Source organism: Pygoscelis adeliae, unplaced genomic scaffold (assembly GCF_000699105.1).
Source record: "Pygoscelis adeliae isolate BGI_AS28 unplaced genomic scaffold, ASM69910v1 Scaffold171, whole genome shotgun sequence".
NCBI lineage: Eukaryota > Metazoa > Chordata > Aves > Sphenisciformes > Spheniscidae > Pygoscelis > Pygoscelis adeliae.
The window spans coordinates 9,009,326-9,035,788 of NW_008824186.1; the positions used below are offsets into that span (position 1 = coordinate 9,009,326).

The 26,463-nt window shown below is 41.6% G+C and overlaps 1 protein-coding gene across 1 annotated transcript in view; it reads right to left on the minus strand.

The window, feature by feature from the left end:
• ABTB2 (ankyrin repeat and BTB (POZ) domain containing 2) overlaps nt 1-26,463 on the minus strand; it is a 133,163-nt gene that overhangs the window by 26,947 nt on the left and 79,753 nt on the right. Inside the window, exons 2-3 of the mRNA XM_009334552.1 lie at nt 20,522-20,668; nt 17,587-17,797 (exon numbers count right to left, since the gene is read on the minus strand). Coding sequence (XP_009332827.1) covers nt 17,587-17,797; nt 20,522-20,668 — 358 coding nt within the window. The remainder of the gene's footprint in view (nt 1-17,586; nt 17,798-20,521; nt 20,669-26,463) is intronic.

Consider the following 26,463-nt stretch of genomic DNA (forward strand, 5'->3'; position numbering starts at 1 on the left):
CAGACAGTCCCAGATCTTCACAGAAAAGGAAGAAGAAATTTAATCACAGCCAACTGGCCCATAAAGAAAGTTTTCTTCTGAATTCCCTTGAAACAATGACTGGCTCACATCTTAGAAGATAAGCGTTCTCAAATTTTAGTGGATCATTATCAAGTTACTAAGGTCTTGGCTTGGATATGCCATGACACTAACTTCCACAGTTTAGTGAGTTATCCTTCAGTCAGACACTAATGGAATGAAAAACATCTGGATAATATTATATTTATTGGGATCCTTTCTCCACTGAATCTGCCTTCACAGTCTCCTCTGCTTATAGAATATAAAATGGTACAAGAATAGTTTAAATCTAGAACTGGCAGCTCCGATCTTTCTTAGCAATCCTAGTAACCACAGACAGAAATACCACCTTTTCCGCTCTTCTCTGCAAACTGTGCTTAGGAATAAGGTACAGCATCAGACAGGTTTTACTTCATGTTAACTGCAAATCAAAGTAAAAACTAAATTCAAGCTCACTAAAAATAACATGAAGTAATCATTAGGAACTCACTCTAAATCTTAAAAAAGACCCTCAAGTCTGTGGTTTATTTACTATAATCACATTTTGCAAACTTTGTTTTAACAACAGGCAAAAGATTCCATTTTCAGGCTGAAAACAAGTACTTGTGCTGCTTTGGAATGTGCCATGTGTCTCATTAGAAAAACATATTTGTAACATCTGTATGCTGTGGCAGAAGGAGCTCTTGGTATCTAGAGAGACAGAAAATAATTAAAACCAACTTAAATTGTATGTAGTTGATGGTAAGAGTCAGATAGATATACACGATAGTTTTAAGTACAACAATATGGTCATAGTTATGTGGTCAATGATGTGACTGACTTCCATCTGCCTCCCCCAGACACACAGAGCTGTTTGATCCCTGACGGGTGCTGCGAGTACCCACCTCAACAGAGGAAACGCGGAGGAAGGGAAACCACCGATCATGCTCCTCTTGCTCCTCCCAACAACTTGACATCCTAAAATTCTCCATAAGCTGAAAACTACTGCAAACAATCTGGGAGATGGACTATTGTTGCATGACTCTCGACCTAATTGCAGTCTTGACCTCAATTAATATACAGCTGTACGTTTAAATCACTTGCAAGAAGATCAGATGCAACTATGAGGACTGACTTGCTGAATCTCGTATTAGACACAGGAAACAGCGCTTGTGAGTGATTTATGCATGCCAGCTTCTACCACCAGACTTGCAGAGGTCAATTCTACAGATCTTCTCCGAAGGACCTGGGTCTCAAATCCCATCTCTGACCAGCCGAGAGCATCCTCGCATAGTCACTGAGACACGGGCTCTTCCCACCACATAACAGTGGCTCTGGCCGGGTCATTTGCATCAGATCCGTTAAGCCTTTCCCAGCTCTCATAAAAAGGTGACTGTCCTGGTTTGCAAGCCTTCCATTCTGTAAGCACAAAATGCTTTCCGGACAAGACCTAACTGTGGCCCAGCCCTTTCACAGCAGTTGCTCTGAAGGAAGCAGTGGTTGCGTCCGCTGGGCAGCTGGGGTGGGAATACACCTCGCTGCTGCCCCTGGGGCCTGCCCAGACCCGCAGAAAAGACGCTTTGCATCTGCGTGCCGCTTAGAAATCGCTCTCTGTCATTTTTGCTTTTACAATTTAAGTTTCTAAAAGCCCAAATGTGCTTGTACTGAGTTACACAGCAGGTCACAAACTGCCTCAAACTTCAAAAACAACTCACGTGGAAAATCTTAAAAAGTCCCTTCGTGTCCTTGTTTTAAATACTACCACTTTTTTTCTTTTTTTTTTTTTAATTAGCATCATTGCCTAACAGAAAATAAGACAAGAGAAAGGCCATTCTTGTGGATTTCCTGGGTTAGTCGGTGAAAAGGGCGCAGGAGACTTTGCAAGAGGACCAGAAATGGCTGGCAAGTCTTGTTCCCCCCTGAACCAGTCTGACATTTGGAGGCCCGGTACCCATGACCCACCCCAAGGAGGCTGACCGAAGAAACCTTGCCATGTGCGACAAGTCCTCCTGCAAAGGAAAACACTGGTACATTTTGGAGCAGGACATGAATACAAGCTGCATGCATTAAAGAAATGAGCCTGTAACCAGCATGCTATGTGATAGGCAGAGACAAACACGGGCAGAGAGCCAGAATGGGTTGTCTGCTATTCTTGGATTAGCTTTGATCCTGTGGGCAGAGAAACCAAGAGGTAACTCCTATGGTTCATTCCAGCAGCCACACTGGCAAACTAAAAAAACCATTGCTATCTGCAAGCAGATTTATCTGGGGTCAGTGTGGTTCTTCACTATCCAGTGCTGAGACTCCTCCTCCATCATTTTTTTGCCCATTATACTTAATTCCCAAAAGCATTAGTAGAATTGAGATAACAGGCCTTTTAGTTATGACTTCAATGTGATTTGCCAACATGCATATGTTAAAAACATATGCTGATTCTCAAGCCAAAACCAATCTGCCAGATTCAATCACAGAACTAATTTTCAGGGCCCAGTTGTAAAATCCTGAAGGCAGAGCATTGCCATGCTTACAAAAATTGCCTGAAGCTCCCGAGTTACAACTGTGTGAACAAAGAGCCAGAAAGATAAATATTTTTGTGCAGCCCTGGAATACTGAAAACTGTTTAATTAATTATAACTGCAAAAGTTTGTTCAGCTAAACAAAGACAATCCTCATCAAAGCAAAGGGTTTTCACAATAAGTAGGGAAACATTTCCCATTTACCTTACAGCGCAAGCCAAAACCTAATAAGTATTTCAAAAGGGAAATTTTCAAACACAAAATAACGGTATCTAGAGGCTAACCATTTCAAGGTTAAAAGATGATTCCTTCCTTTTCAGCGCTAAGAAAAAGTTGATGAAACTTCTATTTTTCTGATGGCTTGACTGATGTTACACTTCTGTGCCACGTCACGCTACTGTGAGCATATCCTTCTTATAACATGAATCTCACCTGATGCTGATGTCAGTGTTTTCTTAATGAAAACCTAAGTAATCTTTTGGCTTTTCACGTTCCTGGGATCTGAGAAGTTCCAGAAACTAATTTAGCATGAAGGCATGGGGAACACACCAATACATGTGGATGAAAATAACCGATTTTGGAGCTCTCTTAGGTACAATAATGTAATGTGTGCACTAAAATCAGGTACCCCCTCCACCCAATAGTGTAATTATACAATCCAGGTTCTGGCTGCTGTATTACAATCACAGAAGGTCTCACAAAACAGCCAAAATTTAAGAGTCCGTTTTCTTGAATAAAAGGCAATCAAGCCCACAGAGCGTAGCATTTGTAGTAGTCTTCTCTCTAAGTCAGTGCCAGGTAAGACACATAAGATCCGTCATTAATGAAAGATTAGAAGGAGGAGTAACATCACTGCTGGATGAAATAGATGCCAGCGTGGCATTTTTTTAATTATTACTTTGCAAGAGAACATCACTTTGTCCTAATGGCAAGCTGCTCAATAAACATATTTCACCTACATCTTCAAGGAGCTTCTGTTTTGTTCCTCAGTTCTTGTCTTAAAATATTGAAGAGAGTTACTGGGCAGAAACGAAGAGAGAGTTCTGCTTCATCCAAAGATGTTTGGTACCAGTGGTGAATGAATGTGTTTCTGTTTTTTACTGGAAAGCATAATGAGTTATATGTTTGCATTTTGCCTTAGATAATTAAATAAATAGTGCCATGTAAGTGTATAGGTATGAGAAATACAAGCAACAGAATTCTCCTAAATTTAAAGAAAACCACCGTTGTGATGAAGTCAGTCCTTCTATGCCAGACTAGAAATCCCCTCCCTCTTCCATTTTGTGTTCAGTATTGTGAAACCTCCCAATTTCAAACTCTTTTTATGCTTCTATCACCCTGATTTTTGTGGTCCTATCAATGGGTATCGATGAAACTAAGCAGCACTACAAATGACAGACATAACTTCTTAACTATGGGATTCTGGTAAGTGGACTTAATTGGTAAAGCTCAAATTCTTTCAGCTTCCAAATATCCTAAATTTAGAGTATGCATGCATTAAATTTCATCATTTGGAGCTGTAGTGCTTCTCAGCAGATGCCACAAATTCCAGCTATTAAGTCTCCTTTCAGCACGGTTACTTAGATCTGCTAGCTCTGCTGCTGAACAGTCTTTTGCTTTGACTGTTGCAGTGTATGAACTTTCAGTGAATTTCAAATAATAATATTATGTTTCAATACCTCAATACATACCTGCAGGAGATTTTTCAGCAGATAACAGTTTGGCCTAATCAAGAACAATGCGGACAGGACACATGCAAAGTTAAGCTAAGAAGATTTTGCCACCTTGGGTATTAGTAGCCTCCTGACACCTCTGCCGAACTCTAAAAACTCTGTTGCTTTCTCTTAGAAAAAGGTTCATAGATCTAAGGACCTGAGTCGTAGAGTTCCTATTATAATGAATTTATGTGCTGCAGACAATAGCCATAGTTGACAAAATATCATGAACTTTGGCAAGTCTGGTCTCGAGTCTTTCAAACGCTGTCAGCCCATAAAGCTAACTCTCTTTTAACTGCTCTCCCAGTTTCTCCAGAAGGACAATGTTATCCATATATGCATTGCAGAAGCTAGCAGGTGATTTCAGCCATTCCTCAAAACACATGTACTTCCGCACCAGAAGTAGAGGGAAGTTTCACAAATGACAATCTTGCAGACGAGAGATGTAAAGGCACTTACCTTCAAATCGTGACATCATCATGCACGCAGTTGCCAAGACTACTAGCACAAATCAGAAGCCAGCAGCATGCACAGCGGCATAAGCAATACTTTTCTACAAAGCAACTTGTTACACTACCAAAGCTTTATATTTCGTGCACTCTGAACTACAGAGTTGCAAATTTTATGCTGAGTTTGCAAATGACTGAATAAGACACTACTAATGTTTGTTTATACCCATGACATCTGCAGTACAGGCTAGGAGGTAGATTAAAAAAACCCAACTGTCATACAACTCTCCGTATCAAGGTTATCTATTACCCCATCTCACTCCCTCTAAAAAGGCACACTTAAATAGTCTTATATTAATAGATTAGATAAATCTTCTAATGGGGGGTAAGAGAATGGAGTTTTCTTATACACAGCTAAAACCTGTTCTTGCAACAGGTCCAACCTGCTTCACTTTGGCCATTGCAGAGGGTGCAGCACTGTGGTTAACTACAGGAACACAGAGGATTTTCAAGCTCCAGCTACCCACACAGCTAATGACTAGCATGACAAAATGATAATTTTTGTTTCTAATACCAAATTACAAGGATATTTTTTCTTTTCAGCCCTGTTAAAATTCTGCTGCCAGAAAGCAGATCTAAAACCACAGAAGCATCAATGAATGATATGTTAAAAATGACAAAGTTATCAATTCTAACACCAAGTGCAATGTGCACAATTTTTTTTCCAGCTTGTTGAGAAAAAAAATGGCATTCAGAATCTTAATCTGCTCTACACTTCATTATCTGTTGCTTGAATAAACCTTTCTATCAACACCCTGTGCTCTGCATTCCAAACACATAGGAAGAGTAATCAATAAAATGTACATGAAACATGGGAAACGGCTATCTATCTACCCAGAGCTTTTACCTCAAAGAAAACTGAAGAAACAAAATTATTTGAGAAATAAACTAGTTTTCATTTGCTTTTGTTCACATCAGGTACTTCTGAGCCCTGACTATGTGCGTAACACTGTACACAGCCAAAACTCTAACACATCACTATACTGGGGCAAATGCCCTTTCTACATGTACAGTCAGATTTAGTTTGGCCACTTAACCCTTAAGCATATTGAGCGTCTCAACACAGAGAGTTTAGCAGACTAAAAGAGGTTCCAAAGTGAGATAATTAAACTATTGTATCTTCTTGTATAAGGAAGAATGGGATGCCCGGGTGGAAAGTCATTTAAGGAACATACGTTTCTGTGATGTTTTAATGCATCGACTCTTCAGAGAGATCCTTCCTGAAGAATTTGGCAGCCACAACAGGGAACTGAGCACTGACTACCTGGCACGGTGCAGTGCTGCACAGAGGTAACTCTTAATCACACAGTCTGGATGCTGGAAGCAATATAATTACAAGAAGATACATTCTGAGCAAGTTATATTAGTCCTGTTATAATTGCATGCTAATGCGCTTCTATTCCTCTCAACTAGCTTAACTATCTTATCCTAGTACTGCATCACGGACAACTCATCCTTTCCTATTGAAAAAGCCTACCAATTCTGAAGCACCTGTCTCAGAAGAACCCCATGTTTCTCTGGAAGGATCTTTTGCATTTCTGAAGGAAGCCAAAGAGGTGAGGAATGGCTGAGTGAATTCCTTACAGTAGCAGAGAGTTTTCCAGCAAACCTAGGAATAAAAACTTACAGCTTCTGTCTCCCCCCTCTATTCTCTAGCCATTAAGATACACTGTGTAATCCATGGAAGAAAGAACTTCAGGTACAAACTCTTCAGTGGAACTGGAGTTCCCAGTAGTTTCACTCCAGACTGAAACTACTACCCCTTTCAGCAGCATCACTCCAGATTTACACTGATAAGTAGTAAGAGCAGAACACAGCTCAGTCTCTTTCCTCTCTAAGCAAACACGTTAGACCAGCATGCATTGTATCAACACAAGGTTGTTTAGCCCCAGAAGAATCCACCAAGCTGAATCAGCTCAGACATGTAACTCATTTGAACAGGACTTGTCTTGCAGAGCAGACATGCTTTTTAAAACAGTCAGTTCAGCAGTTACTGTAAAAACATGTGATGACAACAGTACAGTTTAGCTTCGTAAGCGACCACCAGGTCACAGCAGTACGTGCACTCATAGGTATAGGATGAGGAAGTGCAAACTGCCAGGGTCTCCTTTAAAAAGGAAACAAAGCAGAGACATACCAATCTAGGATTACCTCAGGGAAAGCTTAGTTTCTAATCTCCACAAGGTCAAAGAGAAAGAACGATTGTTGCTATTATCATAAATTATACCCAGAAACATTTACTCTTCAGAAGAGCTTAGCTCTTAGCTCTCTGTTACAAAGATATCAGGAACAATAAGAGCAAAAACCCCAGCAACCTGCCAGCCCTGGCTGCTGCACAGCAAAAGCTCAGAATTGTGTCTTTTTTTAGTGTGGCCTTTGTTAAAGCACCAGCTAACTCCTTCCTGAGGAAACAGGCAAGTTCTGCAAGTGAAGGTCTGTAATTTAGTCCAATAGGAAATAATATTAACTTCAATTGGAAACAGCAATGACTGAAAAAGAAGAAACTTGTTGGCTTGTTACCATCATCGCTCTTTGCAATATGCTCAGAACCTTTCATCCACAGAGTTACCGCTTTTTACTTACATTAGTTACAAGAGCACTACATTGGTATCACGATACTGTCTTTAAGGATCTATGCCTAGGAAAAATGGAGACAGGCTGATATTAAATGACAGCAAACCAGCCAGAGTCAAGTAGAGAAATTTAGACTCTCGATCAGTCCTTGACTATTTCGACGGGCAGTCACTGTCCGAAAGGTGGAAAAAGAAGCCAGGAGACCTTGTTTTATTCATTTCTGTGTTTCTATAATGCCTTTTTAGTAACACATGCTGTAACAGTTTTGTTTTAAGCTTCCTTGGATTATTTTTCTTTCATTTCAGATGCTAGCTTGCTGCTTAGTCTTCTCATCATAAAACAGCAAACAATAAACAATACACAACACAGGGTGCCTACAGGCACTGAAGATTTCTGTTTGTACTAGCCCTGAGAATCCAGGCAGCTAAGTTGCCAGGCCCTTATTTTCTTGCACCTTCTTTTTTATCTGAACAGATGGAAACTTAAGAGCAGAAGCCAAGAACTTAACATGGACATCTTTACAGTAGTTACAGTAATTACTGTAGCTCTAGTTACAGTAATTGCAGGGTGGTAGCACACACACGCACAATGTCTGTCATCTCTTCACTGCTAAACAAGACAGCCAAAGATCATCTATCTAGTTTTCAAACATTTTTACAAATAGGGGACATTGGCCAGAAACGGCTTAGGTCAAAGACAGTCTTTCCGGGGATTTCCAGCAAGCACTGAAGTCAGCTGTAAAATGCCCACGAAAGCAGAAAATAGTGTTTTTTCAAACAAATGTTTTGTAACTGACAGGACAAAGACTGTCAAATGCCTCATTACTTCCATAGGTAGGTGGTAAGGATCAACTACTGCCTGCTGTCCAAGTGAATAGCCAGTTCGAGGAAACAATGTATTGATACCTATCGATGACTGGGAAGTTATCAGGCTGGCACATGTAAAACAATGTTAAGGGACAAATACTGTAATTAAGAACCACAGAAGCACAGAACAGCTGAGGTTGGAAGGCACCCCTGGAGATCGTTAGTCCAAACCCCCTTGCTCAAAACCAGGGTCAGCTAGAGCAGGTTGCCCAGGACCACGTGAAATTGGTAACGTTTCAGGTGACCTGTCCCCCTGCGTGCTTGTATCCGTGACATCTGAGACGTCTCAGACCATCCTTAACTATTGTCCATGAAAACCAGTGCATAAGCAGCAGCAAGGTTTCAAGACAGCCTAAGAGCCTGACTTTTTGGCACATGGCTTCACATACAGCCATTAGCATCAAATTTTTGTTTCACTGTGTATGCTCTTTTTTACCTGTAATGCTTTTCCCGTACGCCAAGGCTGGCATAGGAAGGCAGTCTCTTTACTCTCCATGAAGTCTGCCCTGTGCTGTTCAATTTTGTATACAGTGAAATTCTTCTCCTTGCAATTTTGCAGGGAATTTAAATAATCTATGTTTGTACCACACCCCTGCTCCAATACAGAAAGATCAGAAGATACAGGCTACTTTGGAAACGCTCCAGTAACACTGCAAATTGCTTACAGCCAGTAATATGGGAGAAAGGCTAGGCCGTCCCAGGTGTGAGATACACGGAGCTAAAAATATTTGAGCAGTGTTTGTTTACACAAACAACATAATTCAGAGTAGACTGCCTTGCCAGTTTCAGCAGTTACACTTGGTTGAATTCGATCCTCAGGGTTTGCAATTAATTCCCTTCACTCCTGCCAAGGTCACCCCTCACATTCCAATTTTGCAATCTTTGAATTATACAGAAATGAACAATTAAAAAAATTATGAGACTTAAAAATACCTCAGTAGATGATGCCAGGCAAAGGCAGGAATATTTCCAGGAACCCAAACATAACTACTGTCTGTCACCTATTGACTTTAACGTGACTTGTTTTTAATTCACTTCACATACCCAATGCTATGGTGCTCAGAGCACGCACGGACACACAGACACGGAGTAATAAACAAACATGACAAACATTTCATCCTGGATCTCTCTTCGGTCTTTCAGTTAGGATACCTGGAGCACGTATGTAGAAGGAGTCCCACTAGCATGGGATCTGACTTTTAAAAAGCCAGTAGTTTCGAACTGTTTCTGTTTTTTTCTGGCTAGAAGTTACTGCTGTAATATGATGTATGCTGATGTAATATGATGTATGCTGATGTAATATGATGTATGCTGATGTAATATGCTGTACTGAGATGTCACCATAAAGAGCAGGAAGGTGAAAGTTGCTCACCACAAGTGTGATAAAGCTACTGACTCCTCCTGTTAAAAGACAGATGTTCTCAATTCTCAAAACTGTGGAAGATATTCAATATATTGCAACTATTTAGTATGGGCTCAACAAAAACATAATCCTGCCTAAGGTCAGGAACAGCACTGCCAAGGAACAGTTAATTTTAGTCAATAGATACATGCTGACTCTAGCTTATGGGCCTCTGAAATAGGGCCACTCGCTCCATCTTCCTTGTGAATGAGTATCTCAAAATCACAATTCAGTCTGACATTAACTGGTCGAAGTCTGAAACAGGAAAAATACATGGTAACAGCTTCTCTCCTTAGTGCTGGTGAAGGAAGCTAATCTTATCTGTTTATAGCCGCCTTATTCTTCTAATAAATCTACCAAACTAATCTTTCACCAATAGCAAATAGCTTTTTTTTCTTTAAAACAAAGAGGGGCACATTTTTATGTCCACTCTGAACACGCAATGCCATAATGGCACAGTTCAGTGTAAGGCTTCCTTCTGTTTCCCTATATTTAATCAGTATATTTCTATCAAAATAGCTCTGGGGAAAAAAAAATAAAAATCAATGGAACTATTGCATGGGGGTGGGACTGGAATATGCTCACTGACACATCTTTCTGTAATCACCTCACTGACCTCAGGGGTACTCTGAGTGGTTTTAAGTACCGTTAAACATGAATGTATGATTACAGCATGATTCTCTCTCAAGGCAAATGAATCAGGGTCTACTTTTATTATTCCTATGTACCTATTTTTGACTGGTGAGGCAGCTGTAACACAATAGAAAGATATCAAGATCTCTCAGACGAGAGATCCCAGAACATATTTTATTGCAGACCTTTTCAAAGACACAGATCACTGAACTAAGTGTATCAAGTTCTATTCCTGATGTGGCATGGTAACAATAGGATAGGGCTGTAAAATAAAAGAATTCAGACATAAATATATTAAATTTGAATTAGGAAAGAGCTAGGCCACAGATAAATCTAAAAGACAGACAATGATGTAGCTATTGCACTTAATAAAATTCCATAAACCTGCAGTTAAAAAGAATAGAGGGGAAAAAAGCCTCATGACAGATCACCGAGAGTCTGGAAACATGCATCTGGAGAAAAGATTTGTCCTGAAAACCTTAGCCAGCTCTGAAAGCAGTGATACTTCTCAGGGATGTTGAGGATGCAGCTCAAGCAAACACAGGTCTCGGCAGCAGGCTCTGCAGGTTATTCCCGATTTTCCTTCCTTTTCTGCCAGTTGGATGCCCATGCACCACAGAGCAAGACTTTCTGGAGACAATTCACATTAATAACTGGGATGTTAGTATTCTCTTTAATATGAACTGATATCGTTGTATAAATTTAATCCATATGACCAAATCACTCCTGTCTCAAGCAATCTCAGAATGAACATTTAGTTGTGCCAGGCGTTTTCTGAACACAGGGGAAGAAAGCAGCTAAAAAAAAAAAGGCTCTAATTATTTCTAATGAGGCACCTAGAGATCATCAAGTAAAAAGGTACTAAGTAAGATCAAAGTAATGCTTTTTCAAAACATGAAATTTAGAAAATGTGATAAGGAGGCCACCTTCATCAGGTGGTCACTGGGGATTTAGAAATAGCCGTAGCACAGGGGCTCTCTATTTGCATCAACCACTGCAAGACTCTTGATAGGGAAACTATGCCAGAAGGCTCTTGAAAGTAGCGTTGTAGGAAAGCAGATGCACAAACTACTTGGTGATAATTTTTCTCTCAGTAGAAGTCAGTGGCGTGTCTCTGATGCATCTGAGGACAGACTGAATTTTACAAAGCATGAAAGATAAAATAAGGTCATAAGGCCACTGCTCTACTCAGTCTGGTCTGAGTATGAGTATTTGAATCTAAGAGCATAAGAGGCCGAGATGCAAACTTGATCACCACTGAGTCAAGGGATGCTTGGACAGGATTTTGACACGGTATCAGGAACTATTAATTTAGACCCATCTCTGGTTTCCACGCTAGCCAGAGTAAATTTGGATTATACACCACAACGCAAAAAATATCAAGTGTTCTAGCTAATGATGATTTAAATCAAAAGCTCAAATATTGGAAGAATATAGCATTTGAGCAAATAGCACTCAAAAATAGCATGAAAGGGCTACAATCTTTTCTTCTGGCAGCATCAGATGCATTTTTCATCCTTTCCCAATAAATAATGTTTCAGAGCAGGCGTTACTGGAAATACTCCAGAGGGAGAAAACCCAAGTAGATAGCTCAGCTCCTTCCTCCTCCTGCCCAGCTAACGTGGCACAGCAGAGTAGGCACTAGTCCATTTCTCCTGCTTGACCCTATTAAAAAAATATGGTTTGCATGCGTATCCATGGGCCCTGGATCACGCGAGGTAACAGATGTAATGGGAGGACCCCTGTTCGAAGTAGAAAAAAATTTTAGGTCACTTTTGAACCTTGTAGATAAAAGCAGCCATCCAGCTGAAAGAAGAACGAGCAGCAGCCTTTCTGAAGGATTTCATGCAACAAGGGAGAAACTGAGTGATCAATCACATCACAAAACAGACTCCTCTAGAGAAGTAGCAAATCTGAGGCAAGCTTTCTAGATGCCTGCACATGGAAAACAGAGTGAAGCTTTCTCTTTTCTTATGAGGTGGTCCCCTGTGTGACTGCAGTTGTCTTCTTGCAGTGTCCACAGCTTCTCCAGCTGAAGAGCTGTGAATTTCCATCAAATTGGCAAGCCCCAAATTTTTCTATTGGCAGCTGACAAATCCTACATCAGCTCTGGAATTTGACTAGCATTTTACTGGATTTTCACCGACAGAGTCAGATGGGTACAGTCTGTGTGCTTCTGCTGATGTAAATTGTTTTATACTCGTTGACATTTGGAATAAAAATAATGCACCAGCAAACTCAGACAATGTGTAAAACTTGTCATGTCTGCAACATGGATAGCTCAGAAAGGTCTGACATGGCCAAATCCGCGGGCACTGATGGACAAGCCCAGAATTACTTTTAGAACGTTCTACAGACCAACAAGATCAACAATAGGCAAACACACTCTATAGGTGTTTTTTTTTTAAATAGGGTGGCTGGAAGAGGAGGAAGCTCAGCCTACCAAAGACACACAGATAATCAGCTACACAAGAAAGCAGGATCCAACTTTTTTGCCTATTCTTAGGTATTAGATCATGTTAACTTTCCTACAATAAATGCTGTACGCACATGATAACCAAAAAGAGATAGGACGAGGGTAGTCAATGGTGTCTCTTCCTAGCTTTAAGGCTGGACCACTAACCTGGCCAAGTCAATTAACCTCAGCTGTAAAATGAGACTATAATATTGACCTGGATTTGCGCTCCATGGGGAGCAGACAAATACTCCCTAAGATAGGTATCACTGAGAGACCACTCTTGCCTTGACACACCATTAAAAATAAGACAAAAGCTTTACATTTCACTTGGGAAAAAGTGAAGAACGGAGAAAGAACTTGGTTTACCTTTGGATGGCCCTTCTCAAGTCACAGGATCCCAAACAATCCCAGCAATTATGCTCTGCTGCTCTGGGACATGATCTCACACTGCGGAGTGCTCCCGAGCTCAGCCAGCCTGACATAAGCAATGGGAAAAAACCCAGAGCAGAAACAGAGCAGAGAGAGAGGGAGTGCCACGCATCTGCTCACTCTTCATGGTCCAAAAACACATTGTCTGACCTCTAACATGATACAGACTATGATCCCTGAGAAACTCTAAAAGTCTTATTGCCCAGCAGAGACACTTTTTTGCAGCAACAAAGGCAGATGTGCCCTCTGATGACACAGACAAGCTCTTAGCCTTCAGGCAGTCAGGTGTATCGTTACTTAGTAAAGCAGCTTGTTCTCACCTCAGGGTCCAACTCATTTGCCAAAGCATTGCACAAGTGGCACTCTGTATTTGCAAAACACTTCCTCAGGTGGCCTATTTGACACCCAACAGCAGATGGTTTACTGTCCATGCAGCAAATACGGTCATTTTGGGGTTCCAAGTGAGTCATGGCTTGGTCATACAGCAAGCAGCTGCATTCATTGTGGAAATGTTTCAAATGTTCTGCTTATGATACCTGGGTGCTCTCTCTCTAATTCTGCCTCCTCTCCTTCTGCTTCAATGCCTTTACCTGGAGGTAAGTATCAGAACCAGATATAACCAACCCACAAACTTTCCAGAGTTTCAATCTATTGGTATCCCAAATCATTCACATGCTGGAGGCCAAACCAGAAAGCTCCTCTATCTGCTAAGCTCTAGAGAGACAACTACATCCACCCCATTCCTGCAGGACTCTACGGTTTACCCACCTCAGTTCTTTAGTTGCCAAGGCGTTTAGCATGGATAAGCCACATAGCTTATGAGAGTTTAAACTGGCTCTGTTTGTTGGGGTGCCTTGCATACCTAAGTGCAACTGCGTATGTTTTCATACCTTGTACAGTTTGCTGCAGGATATGTTCAGAAGCCTGGCTAGGTTTTTTAAAGCCCTTTATGGCATATGACACCCTCCATTAGGCATGGTTTCAGAACTTGAATTCTATGCTTGCCTTCATGTTGAAGTGCAGTACAGTAAAGACCTTCCAGACCTTCCAGATTTTCATAGCACTTTGCATTGCAGTGTGACACATAGAAAGCTCACAGACAAGAGAAAGCCAAGCAAGACAGACAGTAGGTTGTCAGGTCTCTAGATGTACTGAACAACGGCAGTTCCTTCCACTGAATCAACGTGGCTCACAAATCTTCCCAAGATCAGGTTTTACCAAGGCTGCAGCTCTGACAGCCTCTCTTTGCTATATTTCAGGTTGGTGTTCAATACTGATAGATTTATACAGCAGCCTAGAAACTGAAGCACAAGCAAATGGAGAATAGGTCAGCGTTATTGTCCTCGTTTGTGACCGAGATTTTTTCCAGTAGAAAACAAACTGGGATTGCAGTGCACATAACAAGTGTATTCCAGAGAGAGAGCATAAATGCAGAGTTTGCAGCTGATTTAGCACAGCCCAGGGAAGAATAAAAAAACTCAGCTGCACAGCTTTGCCAAGTCGCATTAGGTGAATCAGTGCCCTCATCTGTCATGCCATGAATCTGGCCATCTCACCCGCAGCCCCAACCATCTCTCCTCTTAAGCTAGGAAAGAGTAAACTACCTCCTGTATAAAGTGCCACTAGCAATATTTATCCCACTGGCTATACTAAATAATGCTCACAGAGGTCAATACCGCAAGACACAGACAAATACATCTTGGAACAAATGAAAGGTAGGGTTGGATGTTCATTTCTGGTATACCAGGCAGTATTAATTTTATTTCCAGGTTTCATAAACTTTTCAAAGCCAATTGTTTAAACTGATAGTCCTCAGGTTCTGTTTTTTTTCCCCTAATGTCAGGTTTTGCTCCATTTTAATACATCCTCTTTAATTTCCTTTACAGCTAAGTACCGGTCAGAAAAAAATGGCAGAAATTTCCCTTACACCAGCTGTTATAGGATCTAGTGTGGATTTTAAAATAGAATAGAGTTGCAGCCTGCATTCCAAAAAAACTCCAGTGAACCGTGTGAAGAGCATTGTTTGGGAGCAACTGGAGAGATAACTGCACTCCTGATTTAACTCATTTATTATCCTCAGTGTACAAAACAAGTAGCTGCAGTAACATCATTATACTGAGAGTACTGAAAAGAACACGACACAAAATGGAAAGCTTAATCTACATTTCTGATACAAGCTGTTTAGCAGCTTCAGCTGTACAACTGTGGGAACTAGTGGTACAACTTTACAGAATCCGGCCCCATGAAAACTCATTTTTTGCACAGTGTGCAAACATGAAATGCAAAATAAATCATCTTGCACTAGGCAGGGCATTTGATTAAGATTAGTGAGCCCAAAAAACAGAGCTACCAACGGGCTCCAAGTTGTGCAGCCATGCCTCTTCCTATTCCTACGTTATTCAACTTCACTTAATTCCTCTTGGTTCTTCACATGTGTACATCAGTTCGCTCTGATGCTACAGTTCTGCTCACAGATTGTTCTTTTTGAAAGGATTTTGGGGGAGGATCAGACAAACAGAAAGACAATCTTTTTTACTTTGTAAAATAGTTGAGCTCCCACCAGGCTGAGACCTCAAAGAAGTCGGTCCAGTACAAGCTACAATAAAGTACAGAAAGATGGTTCAGCAACCAAGAGAAAATGAAAACAAGTGACCAGTGAAGGTAGCTACACAGACCAGCCACATGCAAAATATTATGGCAGAACAGGCAGCTTAAGAGTGACAACTTTTTCTCCTTATTTGAAGTTTCCCTTAACTTAAAGTAACTTACCAAGACTCAAATTATAGAGGCTGCCTTCTGTCCGGTATGTTTTTCTGCACCCTGGCCTGAAAATTCAGAGCCTTAAAAGGAGACAGTTCAATCTACTTACTCAAGAGGTCTTCTCACTCCTGACTAGCCAAGCTCCGGCCATGAAGCCATCAGCCACAGCTCCAATGGTGGTGAATGCAGCTACAAGAAGTCTTTAGGGCTGCTGGAATCAGCCGACAGGCTCGGTGCAGGCCGACATAGGTCTGCATGAGACGGGGTTGACTTGCAGCATCAGAAATGCACGGACTGAAGACAGTCTGAGAGTAATCAGGAAGTGTCTCAACAAAAAAACCAAACAGCCTAGCCAGCACGGAGCAGAGGAGAAAGCACCATCATCCTCACGCATGCAGAAGAGGAAAGGAAGAAGACAGAGAGGGCTAACTTTTGTAGGTTTTTTTAGAATTAATTTTAAGAATTAATTATTTGTATGTTAGCATGATTTCATACCAACTTTAGAAACTGGGGCTCAGTATAGTAAAGCCCAAGGTGGGAAGAAGAAACCACGTTATGTACAAAGCTGCAGAGATGTTCTCCTTTCCCTGCTCACCTGTCCAACAAGCACCTTGCTTTTTTGTTTTGTGATTGTGGCCTCACAACACCTCACTACACTATGAAACTTCCCTACCACAGGCTGCTTTTGGGAAGCGCCAGGATAGAGCACCGGCCTGATGTCCAGCAGGCTAAAATAAATGCAAAAAGTAAGCTAGCGTAAATACTGAACGGAGTTAATCAGAAACCAGAATTTCCCATTTAGGTAAGATTTCTGGAATAAATACAAAATTGGATATGCATTTCAAACTGGGGAAACCTAACAAGTCCAGAAAGGCCTGGGTCTCCCTGCAGGATGCAACTGCAAGGCAGCCAGCTATCAGTCTGCCTTTGAGCTGAGGAGCAGGAGAGCAGGAGCTGCCTGACCCATCAAGGAACTCAACTTGTGGCCAGGGCTCTGAGGGCTCCTCAGCTCTCCGCTGCCACCAGCCTGTCAGGCAGACTGCCAAGGAGCTGGGCAGGAAGGAAACCAGGGAGGTTTCTAACAGAAAAAACATCCCGCTGGAAAATTTCTGACCCACTCTAATAATGGACCTACTTTCAGAGTCAGTTGTGATGCTGGCAGAAGGTAGGGAGACCCACTGCATTTTCTGTTTAGTTATTGGCTTCCTATATAAATTTCTTTCTATACCAGACACACAGCATCGACTGAAGTAATCCTTAAGAAGGATGTTCATAAATCCCTTCAAACCTCTCCACAGCAAACGACATTGCTTTTCCCGAGAATGATGACAATTGTTAATTGGCGCTATTCAGAAGGTAACATTTTCTTTGGTAAGGTCTTTACTTCTTTAGGCAACCACATGTACTTTTGGCAGCGTCTCTAGACAAGCCTTGTTGGCAGCATACAGTATATGCCTCGCTCGGAAAGATTGCATGAAAAAACAGCTCACTTTCCAGTTCCAATTCCAAGGCTTCGTAAACTTGGCAAGGCTGACAACATAATCTGGCTTGACTGCAGGAATAACTGATCCCTGATAGGTAGCATCCTACAAAGTGGCCTGAGCTGCCCATGCACACGCAGTTACTCTACAAAAGGAGACCTTCTTAGACTAACTCCCTGACTACTAACAGTTGACCGACCTACATACCGTTCATTGTTCAGGGTCATTCTTGGAGGGTCGAGGTTGGGGTTCTCCATGGACTCCATCTGAGGACAGCGTAGGAAGTAGTAGAGGGTGTGGAGAGCATCAGGGGACCAGGAGATGGGTTGCTGCTGCCGGGTTTGCCGAATGGGGCTCATTCCTGGGCGGATGGTGTTCAAGCACTGCATGTGGTGCATTGCTCGTGATACCAGATCACCTGCAGGAAGAGAAAGAATACAAAAGCATCTCTTTACTACTAATCCACAGTCCTCTTAGGTACACTTTTTGAACTAAATAAAATCTCTCGCAGTTAAGAGAAATGTCTTTTGTGTGCACACATTCTTTTTCCTCCACAAAGGCGTAAGCTGTCCTCAAGCTGCCACTTTGCAGGTTGTTGTGTGAGAAATTTAACTTTCTTTCAAATGACAAGTTTTAGTTAAAAAACATAGAATGAAACTTCCCTCAGTCACCATACATTCAGAACAACAGCTTTACAGGATTTTTCTGTCCTGTTTTAATGCTGGTTTTCTCCTCTTTCCAACCACGTATACCAGTTTCTCACCCGCCTACAAAAACTACTGATCTCTTTGTAAAACAATGTCCACTGCCCAACCTGAGAAAATAGCTTTCACAAGGCAAAGCCAGTAACACCAGTACAAATACTTTACTCTCATCGCCAGCATCACCGCTTTATGTTATGAGATTATTCCCATTTCTTTCAACTGGTTATGACGTTCTACCCTCCCAGCCCAGGCACTTGTGACAAATTAATGACGTTATGTTCAACAGAGAAATCCCTTCTTTCAGGGGTCTGCTGCTCTCATTCTCACTCTAGCAGCAAGTTTCTCCGGACTAACAAGGCCTGACTCTCTTATTAAAAAGCCAATCTTTGTCATGCTGACTGTCACAAGCTGTGCCAGAAATTTGCCCCTGAGCCTTGTAAGAAGCTCAATCCAGGAGCTTTCCGGGCTGCTCAGTCCTCTTGGTCTTTGAACTCGAGCCAACCTACCTTTATGTCAGAGTACTGGTGGACTTGAGGAGGCCTGGAAGAAGGCGACCTGTATTACACAGTTTCTACTCAGAAAGGATTTTAAGACCGCAGATTTTTAAAAAGTTCACAGAGCAATGACCCCAAGACAGCAGCTATGCAGTCACATAAAGCTGGTCTTTGTGTAATAAGCTTGCTTTGGCCACACCCTGTTTACTCTCCTTTTGTTGTGGTGCATTACAAACTCTCAAGAGCTTTGCAATAAAGGCTTCAAGAGACTACATCTTTGAGCAGTGTGACTACCATACCAGTGAGCTGAATGATTACTATAGATTACTATACATAGCTAGAATCTATTTTTTCCTTGGGAGAATCCTCTGTTGCTTTATGTTTTACAGTCCCCTAAAACTCTCACAGGAAACGTTACTCTATTGTGTCCTACACTTACAATACTGGGAAAGGATGGAACTGAAATAGTTGCCCCATCGCAAAGCTGGTTCCTGAGAAAGCGCCCTGAACTTAGCCGTTCAGGGCTAAGTTAGTCATGCCTCCCTCTGAAATTCTTAGGAAGTTATTATTCATTCATTTATACCTAACAGCAATACACTGAATTTGCCAAACAACCTCCAGCTGAACCCATGGGGTTCTAATGTTACACAGGTTAGGGAGAAACCCCCACAAAGCTACTGTATGTCTAAACATGACAACATTATTAGTGGTTCAGATCGATGGAGCATTAAAAATCTCAGTTTGCAGTGTAAAGCTGTGCCGCTCATTTGTTGCATAGTACATTCAGTTTAAGGACCCACTTCAGAATGGAAAAACCTTCTAACATCTCTGCCTTTCCACTTCAGTAGCTCCTGACTCTCCAGGATCTAAACGTTTTACGAGAGTATCATGAATCCTCTAGCGTTGGTACTAACTCAGAAGTCTGCGCAGTTATAGCAGAAATGCATCTGGAATTCAAATTTTCAGCTCAGAATAACGTTCCTTCTCCTTTGCACACTCACTCTCTCTATTTTTCTGGCAATGTGCAGCAACATTTATTTAAAAAAAAAAAAAAAAAAAGTAGGCAACTGTATCAGGAGATCTATTCATTAGATGTAATGACCAAGTTGGCCAAAGCAGGGACAGAGGAAGAGAGAGAGGAAGCTGTATTCAATCTTAGGCCCATGCTACAAATGTTCTCTTGTGTTCCAGGATAAATAGAGGTGTGTTAAAGGAATTTGAAAACCTCAAATTAAGGCAGGTTGCAAAATAAATGGTGAAACCCACAAACTCCTTGCTGGCCCTGACATTCATTAGCATTCAGATGGTGGAGACTAAGAAAGTGATGCCAGCAGAAACGTTGCAAGGGAAAAGTAGACCAGGAAAACACAAATCATTTTTGTTTACTTTAAAGGGGCTTTGTGAGTAGTCTAGGAATGGAACATTTCATTTGGTTAGCATTAAAAAAGAAGGTTTTGAACAAGTTTTTGTTACCAAAGTGCTCTCAGATTTTTTTCCTCCACTTTTTGTTTTTTAAGTAACCAAAAAGCTTTTCCTTGAATATCCTGCACCCTTGACATTTCCACTGCACAAACACTAACAAAGAGAACCCTCTTCGCCATCCGAGGGAGGTGCCACTGCTGTGTTCCACAAACGTACAAGAAAGCCTCCAGAGGCATCTAGGCAAAAGCATCCATCTTCTGTTGGCACTAACACCACTAACTACCAAAACGTTAGAAAAGCCACATCTTATACATCTCCAAGGTGAATTAAATATAAAGTAGTCTAATGAAACAACCTGATTTTCATAAACAGCACCACGGGACAATTAAATCTTACACAACATTAGCCAAATACTGCTCACACTGTCAACAATGGCAACACTCCCACTGACCTCAATAGCGGAGAGACTGGCTCTCCTGCTTCACTGAAAGAAACCCATGTTCGATTACATCCGAAACTTACTCAGTTCAGAGATGCTTCCAACGCAAGTTGCCAACAGTGACTGCTCTAAAGTTCGGAGTTCCAGCTGGGCGTAAGCATCAGCCGGTCCATCGCTGCACACAGAGCCATCGTTGTATGGGCTAAAGTAGGCAGGCAGGGACAGCACACCTGGGGATGAGAGCAAAGAACAGTCCTGATACAAGTAAAGTTACAGGAGCGGAAAAGCAAGTCTCTCTACTGATAGGAGCGATAGGGCACTTGAACACGTTTGCACCTTTCTTGGGGGACTTGAGGTCTTTTGAACAGTTCAAACAAAATCAAACAGTGCTGTAAATACCATTGGAATGGCTGAAACAGTGAAACTAGGCTCTAGGGAGTAAGGCTGGATGTTTCTACAGCCTTTAAAACGAAACAAATTGCAGTTGAGATAAAACTACATGAAAAGCTTTAGTGAAGTCTCTACTATTGTTTACACAACAACTCGGCTGTGCACACACAGCTTGCTTTTGAACAGCTGTATGCAGATTGCTAGATATAAGGGCCTGATTTTTAGAGGTGTGGAAGATAATCTCAAGTCCATCTAAGGTAAATGGTAGCTGCAGTCTTTGCAACTCTGAAAACAAAACCACGGGCTATGCCAGTTCTTTGAACCTGCATGCAGTTTCAAATGCGCAGACTGTGGTTTCTACATGTGTGAACCTTTGGGTATGCCAAACTACGCCCACGAGTTTTGAGGTTGACTGTATTTTCATCTCTATAAATGACCCCTCTATGAGAGAGAGAGATTAGAAAGATAATTACATTGCACACATTTACCACACACACTCTCCTTCCATTTTATCTTCTGGCACACATGAGCATTACTGCACAGTAACTGAGCAGAATGATGGATTTGCAAGCAGTTTTGTGTAGTTGTTATTGGGACTCCATCCTGCTTCGCATATTTCCCCACAACTCATTTGCATTGTTGAAAAATTAGAGACCATTTGGGTGAATTGGTTGGGAATGGTAGCGGAGAGTGGGAGTGCTACAAAAAACTTGACATTCCGTTTCACATTAAGATGCAGGCAGTCTCTAAAAGGGGCAGTCATTCACTTCCCACAATCATCTTTTTCACCCGTTATCTTTGGTCGAGCATGCTGCCACAATGCAAGTCAGTGCAATGTAGAGATCCAAAAAAATATTGCCTCCCCTGCTTTCCTCCCAGAAATCCAGTAGTTGAATAGTTTCTCTTCAAATTAGTGAGCTGAATTTTGTTGCCCTTTGGCCACGTGATTGCTCTGTGCGGCACAGAGGGAAGGGTGGGAATGTGACCTCTAGAGCTGATGTGAGGCGGGGAGCATGGATATGTGACTGAGGCTGGGGTGGGAGAACAGACCTGCCTCCTCCGGTGGCACCCTGGGGTAGATCTGATGAAACACAGCGTGACACTGCATCCACAGTGCAGGTGGACTCTGAAAAGCCTTCTGCAGTCCACTCAGCCAGTGTTCTGTACCCTTGTTGCTACCTATTTTCAGTTGTGTTCAGTTGCTACCGTATTTTTAATTACGGATCTATCCCGCAATTCCAGTAGCACGCCCTAGCCCAAATTTTCTGTGACTTCAGGCGAGGACACTTATAGCCACGACTGCCTGTGCTCTTACCCTGCTGCATCCTGTATTCTTTATTTTTCAACTTTGATCCATGCACAGCCATACCAATATATTTCAGCTTAGACCCACATTTCCTTCCCACCCTCACCTTCTGACCCTGGTTCAGTCTTGGATGTGGAGATACTTTACTCCTATTGCAGTGACCTCCTGTCACATAGGTGCTGTGTATTCTTGTCAAACAAAACCCTGCCAGCTGAACGGCAGTGCATTGTTCAAGAGCTTTGTTTCTTTGTCTTGATGTTTTCTTTTGAAATTTTATGCTGAATTGATCTCTCCTACCCTTTTCACATCCTCTTTGCATCCTGCTCGGTGGTAAAGCCAAAGGCTGCATCAAAAACTTCCTGGATATTTTGAGGATAAGGGAATGATTTATCCTGTTGTGCTTCTTCACTGTACATCACTGTTAGTTAATGGAGAAAACTCTGCCAATGCCCTCTGTAACCTGAATAATTAGGAAGTTGAGGCTTTAAGAGCTGACAGAAGCGATGCATGCAAACTAGAAGAGCTTGCTTTAAATACACTGTAGCCTCCTATACAGAGCCTAAGCCACTTCCTTTTCCATGTTAAAGCTATGAAAGGATGTTTTAAAGACATATGGATTGAATTTATGGCAGAGGGAGAATGAAAATAAACTGATTTGTCAAAAGTTTCAAATAGAGGCATATAATTCTACGGAGGCGAAAACAGAAACTGCAAGTTACGTTACTAAGCCAGGCAGGGGAAAAAAAAAATGGGGCACATTTTCTCTGCCAGCCAGTTTCAGTTGGTTCTGTTTTCTAACAAGGAATTAAAAATAAAGATTTGTAGAATGATTTAAGCTGGCTCACAAATGAAACAACGTTTTCTCAGTCTTTCAGTTAACACTTTGCCAGGTGCTGTGGGTAAGAGGAAACAGGGATGATTTATTTACTTTTGGAAAAATTACTCATACAAGATAGTTGCGGACAAGATTTATGTTCTTATCTGCCTTGGTACAGCTGAGGAATATCCTCTACGTACGAGAGGGAAATAAGGAAGTTTCGGAGACTCTGGCCACGTGCCAAAGCCCGATGATGCCACTGGGGATTTTCCCTGGGATCGCAGTGGGGTATGAATCAGGCCCTCATTACGTAAGATTTCGCAAAGGCTCCCCACGTCTGGCAGGTCTCGATAGGTATGAGCAGGCCTGGGAATGAGAAAACACACCTCTCGACAGTGCTTTTGAGGCAGACGGAGAGCAGTGACCGGATGGGCAGCAAAGTAGAAACGCACCCCACAATTATTACGTCTTGCAGCACGCTAATCATGATTTCCTCTTCGATATGTTTCCAGTAACTGCGCGGAGTTGGAAAAGCATGATCTGTGCTCTTCAGATCAGAAATTCATGCACAATGACATCTGCAGTCAAGCTTTGCCCACTGGTATTATAATTAGGAACAGGACTTAATCTAACCAATTAAAAACACGTTGTTTGATAACAGAGACAACTGCATTGTGATGACTGCTTGTACCCCAAATGGTGGTACCTGCTCTCCTCCCATCCAAATCAAGAAATCTGCAGTCAAAACATGTTATAATGGTATAAACCATAGGGGCAATTTCTATTTCTATTTGGCATTCACATTTCTCTATTTTTATATTTGTGGCAACACTGGTTTTAATCATGGCTAGCTAAATAAGCAAAACTGTAATTGAAATAAATCAATTCATGTCAAAACACTCTCTCTCTGTTTGAAATCACGTTAAAACTGCCGATTTATTTCCTGACATTCAAGAACGTGTTTTCCCCACAAAACAACAACGTGAAACAGCACGTAATTACCATGCAGGAACGAACCATTCAGGCATGCACACCACTGTTTTTACAGTATTTTCTCTGATGTGGGCTACATTGTGCTTCCTACACATCCCTGACTGCATCCTGGCATTCTGGTCACGATTTTTTTTTTAATTAACCAAGATTTTAAGTATGGGATCCAAGCCCAGGTGAAGTTAGTGAGAGCCTATTAATGTGAGCGTGGCTTAGATCAAACCTCAAGAGCACAAGGAGCTAAGAAGTCACCTCTCTAGAATGGCGGGAGGCAACATCCTGTAGCAGCCCAATTGAAAGCACATTTGCAGCGCTGTGATTAAGGCACGGCTGGCTAACAATTTGTTTCTGATATTTCCATAGCCTTTGAAATAGCAGCTGGAAATAAAGGCATATTTATTCTACCTCAGTTAATATACGAAACCTGTTCATGGGCTCTTCCTGCCAATGATCTTAAAAGGCAGTCACGACTGGGTAAAATTCCAGTTAAGCAGTTCCTTAGACTCAAATTATTCTGCTTGCCTAAAGATTTTGAAATTGTTGTCTGTAATCTGATGCTTTTTAATAGCAACTGAAAATGTTTCCACAGTCTGAGCTAGGTCCAGGGAAAAGTCTGTTCACGCTCTTGGACATCTTTCTGCTTTAAGAGGTGCAGTAGTTCTGCTGAGAGCTGTGGCTGTAGCATGATTGCTCCCATGAGCAGGGCTGTGCAGTCGGTCCAGTCCTCAAGCAAGGCAACTTCTGTAAGGAACCCTGGGTCCATCTCTGAATGTCCCATGATAATTCAGAGGCTGGCATCAAGTTCTGCTCTTCTGATTTCAAGATACAAGCAAATGCAGACTTTTATCTGAGTTTTATTTTAAGATGTTACCTTCATGCTTCATGCTGTTTGCGTGTTACATTCATGAAAAAGGACTAGCCATCATTTTTACTCGCTGTAATGATTTTCTCTGTGCTTTCTCTACCTTAATCTAAATCCTTCATGTTGGGAGACAACTTCCTAGTGATTAACTCATCAGCCATTTGATGACTTTCAAACACTTACATGATGTCTGGAGGTTAAGATGGGGCCACTCACAAGTGGCAAAGGGCCAAGGAGACTCGTCTGGAAAGCACTCCAATTCTGCTGTCTGGGATTCCTCACGGAAATTGCCCAGGATACTAACTCCCTTATTTCAGAAATGCACTGGCTGTATTCATGACAGGTTAGGCAAAAAATCAGAAATATAATTAGGACAGGGGTATATACCATAAACTACTGACACAGGAAAAGTGCCTTTTTTGTTTTTTGGGGTTTTTTTTGATAAACGTAGTAAAGTCTATGAGACAATACAATGTGTATTGATTTCTCCCTTTGGCCAGAATAAAAACAGGTTCTCCGGGTAAGGATTCTCTCTGTGTATTGTGTTTGCATTGCATCTAAAACAGTGGCCATCATTACTGAACAATACCATAACATAAATTAGCACAACAGGAAAAAAGTATCTGTTTGCAAAACCAACCAGAAATGAAAGCCCTCAGAAAATTCAGGATCACCTGTATACGTTCGAAATTTGTTTCTAAAAGCCCCTGATACCGCAGAAAGCCACATATGTGAAGTCAGAACTGCTGTGAATGTGCTACAAAAATGTATTAGGAAACCAAGTAAGAAAAAATGGTCTTGGTCTCCAGCATCAGCATACTTCTGCAATGTTTGGCTTGTGATAAATTCCATAAGAAACATTCTGCGAGGTGAGAACGCTAGCTGATCCCACTGAACTCAGCTGTGATTTGGAAGGCCAAAATTTTGAAGGCAGATGGTGACGACCTGACTACGCTGTAGTGAACAGCCAAATCCCACTGATTTCAATGGACCCAGTAAAAACCTCATCCAATTGCAATTGCAGTTCCCACATTGGAATTTGGCCGTGACATCAGGATAGCTGTCACCTTGCACAAAGTCCTGTAATTCTTCATGGCAAGGAGCATTCAAGGCTCTCCTTGTTTTTTGTTTCTCATTCTACCAAGCAACACAATGCCACGCCAATCAATTCAGAGTACAGAGCACCACCGAGAATTAATGCCAATTCCTGGAGCTCCGGTTTCTTCTTGCCAAACTACCACTGCTAGAAAAGTTTAACTCTCCTTTATTTTATGAAATGAGACAGAATCATTCTGACAGAATATAAACAAATGCTCCCTATCCCCCCAAAAAACAGGCAACCAAAGTGTTCCTGATATAACTCACTCAAATCTAAACACATCAGGCTCTATAATCAACTACAGTCATACTATAGATTGTGAGAAAGACCTGTGATCGGGAAACAATGCATATAATTGCTAACATACAGGAAAACAACGTGGCTTCTGCTATAAAGCAGGCAGGCATCTCTTTCAGTTTGTCTCTGTCAGCAGTAAGAAAAATCAATCACAATTGCTTGTATCTGCATCCACATTAAACAGTAATTCTGTAATTGAAAACAGGAGGAAAAGCAGAAGAGGGAAGAGCTTCAAGCAGAGAGAGAAGGTCTTTTAAATCTTCT